Consider the following 6,460-nt stretch of genomic DNA (forward strand, 5'->3'; position numbering starts at 1 on the left):
AAATATTGTTAAAGATATTTACGTACCAGTATAACTATGCTACAAGCTTTTATTCCTATTATTTATTTGAATCATGCTTCAAAGTATGCATCAGAGGAACAAATGGCATTTGTCCTTATTCCAACAGCTTTAAATTAACATATTTATATTTTATATCGTTTGGATCGTATTCTTTATCCTCACTGTCTAGTGTACTTAAATTGGCGGTACAAATATTTGTTCCAGTAGACTGGAATTCATTATCAAAGTAATTATTTGTTTCTTTTAAGGGTTTTCCTTTTATTTTGATGGAAGACTCTATACCGCATGCTGTCGAATATTGTACTACTTCAAAATTTTTAGTAAGAACCCATCCGTCTCGATGTCCCTTAACCCCTGGTCACAGCTTTGCGCAACTTTGCTTTTGTTATTGCACTGAACAGAAGTAAAACATGTTTGTAAGCTTGCTTACTAATGTTATCTTTTAGTACGGCAAGGCTAGCGTAATGGAGAAAACTGCCATATTCAGTCCCTTTCCAATATTTTAAATGTTGCAGACTACGCATGGGTCGATGAATTTCCGAGGGCAATTCCATATTTTCCAATGCTCTTGATATCCGACTGGACTGAGTTGTTGACCACTTAGCTGCCCCATGTGCTCCATACAACCAGCCTCGTAGCAATCGTCTCATCACACCCAGGTCGATATATCGAAATTTCATGAACGTTCACTAGTATCGGCCAAAAGGAAGAAGGAGATCCTTTATAAAGTGGCAATCCATCAATTAACACATTGATGTTTGTAATTTCTGGAACTACCACATGTCTGCAAAAGAGTAGAATTGATACGTGTCAGCAATATACTAAGTTTCATTACATAAAAACTATTTCCATAAAATACTCACTCGAGGCGATTTATCAAGCACTTTTTAACTCCATTGTAGAAACATCGGCCTCCTTCAATATTTATGATATTTAAAGGCTTTCTTGGCGTCTGCAATACTGCTCGTGCATCTTTTGGTAAATGTTTGTAAATTGTCAGCTCATGAAAGATTTCCAGGATCATGTTTACTGATGCACGCGATTGTAGCATTGTGACCGCCCAATATTGAAGAGCTTCTTTTAGCTCCATGTTCCGAAACTGGGACTCTCGGCCGGATTAGAAGCATCTTCGTCCATGTTCAGTCGTTCATTTTCTTCGTCTTCGACATCAGATACTTCTTCGCAATGGTAATCATCACCTTCCTGCGATTCAACAGTCGGACCTCCTTCGCTTGGACTAACTGTTTCAACCAATAAATAGAAAGCCAAGTAATCACAAATATCATTTTACACGCGGAAATGAGAAAGTTTCTACTAATCATATAAGTTCTTACACATAGGAAAATGTTGGGTTTCCCAAACAGATTCAGCATTTTCCGATGCAGGATGCTCTGCAAGGCTCTCAAGGGCTACCCACCGAGCAGACATTTTATATAGTTGCCCCGTAGCACGAAGCTTACAGAAATGTGAACAGTTTCGTTTCATTTTAAAAGAGAATATGCTAAGCACAAGCACTGCTGGTAACAAACTAGCAAGAATGAATCAAATGTCTTCGGATTTCGCGCCTCCGTGCAATAACAAAACAACACAACGCTAGGCACAAAACCACACATGGGAAACATCAGATTCCAAGCTTCTTGACACATACACTCGGTGTGACGCACATATCCACACACGGGAAACATAGGCTGTTCGTTTTGACAACTGGCTAAACCAGGGGTCGGCAAAGTGCGGCCCGCGGGCCAAATCCGGCCCGCCAAATGATTTTATCCGGCCCGTAAGAATATTTAGGTGCTACATACTAAAAACCCATTCCAAATTTTTATAGGATTTGTTCACGATGTCAGGTTTATTTTCTTCCTAAAAATGAAGATGATAATTGTTTAACCAGGTGTTCCTGTTATATGTTTATCGATAACATTTTAAATGTTTTATCTTTTACCACTTTTTATGCAACTTTACTTTTTAGAAAGTTCCACTCTCCATTACAAAGGGTTTTACTTTGAAAACATTGAAGCATCGTTTAAAGTATCCGGCCCGCGCCTTCGGTTTCTCTTTAATCATCTGGCCCTTTTTGAAAAACGTGTGCCAATCCCTGGGCTAAACAGTACACTTTGGCCGCCGAGGAGAAGCCCTAACCGTACACCTTGTATTTGTCCTAAGCGGTCAAGGTGTATAAATTAGAAGGTGAAGTCGTCCAGTGTAAAATGACATTTCATGACTTGACATAAAGGTTCATCCAGACGATGGCAATCTTTTCGTCAATCTATCGCACACATTCAAACATGGTTGTCAGCCATGTGCAAAAATGGCGGATTCTGTCCATACGATGGCAATCAATGTTCATCAATGTTTCCAACAATGTTCAAGGTTTCTAGACATTTTTCATGGCATGTAGTTATCTTGGTGAAATATGTATTAATAGATAATAACAACAAATGGTAACTAGTTAACATCACAAAAGTGAATTTAATTAGTGGCATGATAGAAAAAGTGAACCAACACTTGCCCAAATGAAACTGACTCGTTCTAATTAATAATTTACTTAAGGTTCGTACAGGATATAGCTTAGCTTCGTTACCTTGTTGAATGCCAAACGGATCGCTGTCAACATTGCTCGTCAATGTTTCTAGCTTATCCATCGACCCATGGATAGCTCGTCAATTCGTTCGTCAATGTTACTTGGCACACACATACAGTCAACGAAGTCGTGTACGAATACGATAAACGTCAACATTGCCGAGAAACATTGCTGTCGTCTGGATGAACCTTAACACTTCTGGGGTATTCATATGGATTTTGAGGGGGGTATCGGAAAAGGATTGGGCTTTTGACATAACTCTTCTCAAATATGGCACCCCTTCTAAAGCGACATAAAGTCACCTTCTATATTTATACACCTTGCTAAGCGGTGTACTTTTAACGATTTTGCGATTCAACATTCAAGGTAAAGAGACATGAATAGCTGTGGCGATCCAGCAGTACAGTAATCTTGACTCTCGTGAGTCCAATATACTGTCAAAATTCATAGCATTCACCTTGGCCAATACGTTGGTAACCCAGGCAACCGGTACTGCAAACTTTCATCGAAAAGGAATTTATTTGAGGAAGAACTAGAAAGGGTTAGTGTGACATTTATTGTACCAAATCGTCCGTAATTTTATCAATGGCGGATAATAATAATAACTCATCGATACAGCCAGCATCGCACCGAGGAATGGCGTACTTTGCAATGAACGATTCGTCAACACCGAGCCAAACGGCTACTATGAGGCCTGGGACGACTATTAAGTAAGTATTGTACAATAAACTATGAATATTTGTTAAGATAAGTAACAAGCTATATTGTTTCTCAAATTATTTTTGTAAGGCCTCCTTCGGCATTACGTAGTGGTACTGCAAGTAGACTGGCAGCAAACAATATTAATACCAAAAGCTCAATTGCCACGCAACGTATTGGCTCTGCGCTTGGAAACGCAGGAAACGTAAGTGAGGATTTAAAATACATGTATCATCATATGTTTTATATTGTGAAAGTTAAATGTTTTCATTACCGATTTGGATAAACAGAAGATGAGTGAAAGACCCATAACTCAGCATGGGATAAGCGGTCTATCGACATCGTATAGTCGCCCAGGTGCAACCGCCAGTGGGAATCGTCAAATTAAAGATAAGCGATATTGGCAAGCATTATTACAAAGTAAAATACATGAAATCAGCTATGAGACTAGCAAACTTTCAAATGATAAAAAATTCCTCGACCGCGAACGATCAGCTCGTAAGTTGTACGAAAAGCGTGTAAAGGATGCCGCCAAAGATTTGACAAACTTACAGTCAACTCTCACATCAATGAATTTGGCATTGGACAACTGCAGTTCGGGTATGACTAGACAACATCTCCTTAATGAAACTGTAGCTCTACGAGAGCAAAACGAACATATTCAGGAGCAGTTGGAAGTCATATTTAAGCAACGTCAACTCAAAGACACCGAAAATCGGGGCTTAGAAAATGAAACCGCTAAGGAAAAGAATATAAGCAAAGAGATGATAAACTCTTTAACCGATGAGGAACAGCGCAAATATCGAGATCTTCAGTTTGTTTCCGAAAATCTACAAAAACAAAACACTGTATTTCATACGCGAATAAGTGAAATGGAAAAACAAAAGGAGCGGCTTCTTTCAACAATAACAAATTCGCAAAGTAGGGCTGAAGCACACCGCCTCAAATTGAAACTAAAAGAGTTATCTGCTAAAAGGAACTCGATGTACGATGAAGCTAATAATCGACTCACTCCGGCGCAAGAACGCGAGAAACTGATCATCGAAGTTCGTTCTAACAACAAAGCTCTCAGTGGAATTGGAAGACAGTTGAAAATAATCGAAGATCAGCTGAATGAGAAAAAGGAATTATGGCAACAAATTCAGCACGATCTTGAAGAGGGGAACTCAGAAAGACACATCAAGTATAAGGAACTTAAAAAACGCGATGAAGTCATGTCGTCTTTCTTGAACGGTTTCAAAAAAACTATGGATCAAGAAAAGCAAAGTAAGTATCATTCGTTCAAGAGCATTTAACATTTGATGTAACGAATGGCCACTTATTTACCGTTTCACATTCGTTTCAGGAATAGAATTGCTGAAAAATCAAATAACTTTCGCAATTGAACAAATCACGCTACAAGGAATTAACATGAAAGGTTTGAGAGAGGATAAATCAGATAAACTAGATAATGACGAAATTATATCCAAGAACGATCTTAACTCTCATGCTGGTCTCATAAAAGAGTATAAAAAACTCAGTATTCTACTCAAACAACTTCAAATTCTTGAAAACCGAACTAGGCAGCAAGTAAACACTTTACGGCAAGAAGAAACGGATACAATGAAATTGATTAAAAAATACATGAATTTGGAAATACCTCGATCCACCGCCATCGCTAAAATGAACGATCTCTCTTCAGCGCTGCAGGAGTTAGACGATAAAAAGCGTGTGACTGACAATGTGGTTGAGGAAGCACGAAGTCGACATCAAGATTTAAAAATAAAACTAAAAAGCAATGAGACTTATCGTCAATTATCCCACCTCGAAGAAAAGCTGATCGATATTCTCAAAGAAAACAAATCACTACAGAGCACTTTTGATCAGCTACAGCAGGTACTGAACTACTTTATATATTTTTTTATATGTTCAAGTTTAACAAATTTTTTTTCACCTAGGAGAATGATTATTCACCAATACGTGAGGAAGTAAATGCCATGGTCAACGAATATAACACACTACTCTGTTCAGAAACAGATACATATTGCATGAATAATTTATTTTAGCCTTATTGCTAAAATAGTACTTATTGCTAAAATTTCGATCTATAGAACTGACTGAAAACTTATGGAGTGTGAGCCAGCGCTCATGAGCCGTACGCGTGTGTTGCCGGACCGATATTGATCGATGTATGTAAGTGTATCAAAGCTTTTTCAAAGATGAGGACTTAAGGCAAGGTTGTAAAATTAAATGAATAATATGGCTTAGACTTGACAGCTATCTAATACAAAATCACTTCTATCGTGGGCACCTTGGTGCTTTAAAACACTTCACAACATCAACCCAAAAAATCTTTCAAACACAACATGAATAGTACAACATTGTTTGTTTTGTGTTTTCAAACCGCCTTACTCTGCCGCACTTAGGTCAGTCGATAGACATGTTTTAATCAACCATTTTCAAGTTCTTCTCATGTTTGTTTATACTTATTTGTTAACAAAAAATATATATTCCAGAATAAAGCTCTTTATAGTCGAACAAAACAAAACGTCACTGTTTTTTCATATTAACGAACTCTATCGAAGTTAAACTACACTGCGCCCCAAAATGATAGCCTCACCTAGTTTTTTCTATGCAGGGCAAATACCGAGAAAATAATTTTTTTCTAAAAATACACAAATATTTTTTAGTATACAATGACTACTTAGCCCGAGTAACAAAAATAGTCATGTTGCGCTATGAAAAGGGTGCTTTTCATGGTATTATCAGGGTCCTGATGGAACCCGCGAAATATGTTGGTTGCGTTTGACGCGATGTTTTTTATACAATACGCGGTGTTTTAATGGAGGCGATGTTTTCAACATCTTGTCATCACATACAAAGGAAAATTCCCGAGCCGTAATTTTATAATAAGAGAGCGTTTTTTTATTTAATAAATTTATACATCACTTTACAAACCGCTTATTCACTTGGAGCCGCCTTTACTGCAAAAATCAGCCAGCACCCAACTTACATTCCACCGCGTGATGACACCGCGGGTGGGCTTCTGGTGCCGCTGCTGCTTGCGTTGAACTTTGGAAGAGAAAATGCACAAAAAATAGCACAGTTTTGGATTCTTTCTGTTTATTATTTATCTCAATAACGTTTACTTACCGAATACTAACGAAAACTGCTGCTATA

At 38.0% G+C, this 6,460-nt stretch overlaps 1 protein-coding gene across 1 annotated transcript; it reads left to right on the plus strand.

Annotated features, from left to right (window-relative positions):
* Positions 1-3,187: 3,187 nt before the first annotated feature.
* On the plus strand, positions 3,188-5,346 carry LOC131293663 (intraflagellar transport protein 74 homolog). The gene is made up of 5 exons (XM_058321739.1): positions 3,188-3,312; positions 3,392-3,506; positions 3,592-4,567; positions 4,647-5,176; positions 5,239-5,346. The coding sequence occupies exons 1-5, from the start codon at positions 3,188-3,190 to the stop codon at positions 5,344-5,346; spliced, it is 1,854 nt and encodes a 617-aa protein (XP_058177722.1).
* The last annotated feature ends 1,114 nt before the right edge of the window (positions 5,347-6,460 follow it).

The sequence above is a fragment of the Anopheles ziemanni genome, chromosome 2, assembly GCF_943734765.1.
Source record: "Anopheles ziemanni chromosome 2, idAnoZiCoDA_A2_x.2, whole genome shotgun sequence".
Taxonomy (NCBI): Eukaryota; Metazoa; Arthropoda; class Insecta; order Diptera; family Culicidae; genus Anopheles; species Anopheles ziemanni.

Bases quoted from the DNA above. Each gene is read 5' to 3' on its own strand.
- LOC131293663 (XM_058321739.1), top strand. From the start codon at position 3,188: ATGGCGGATAATAATAATAACTCATCGATACAGCCAGCATCGCACCGA. The intron at 3,507-3,591 runs GTAAGTGAGGAT...TTGGATAAACAG, and splicing joins CGCTTGGAAACGCAGGAAAC to AAGATGAGTGAAAGACCCAT. The intron at 5,177-5,238 runs GTACTGAACTAC...TTTTTCACCTAG, and splicing joins CTTTTGATCAGCTACAGCAG to GAGAATGATTATTCACCAAT.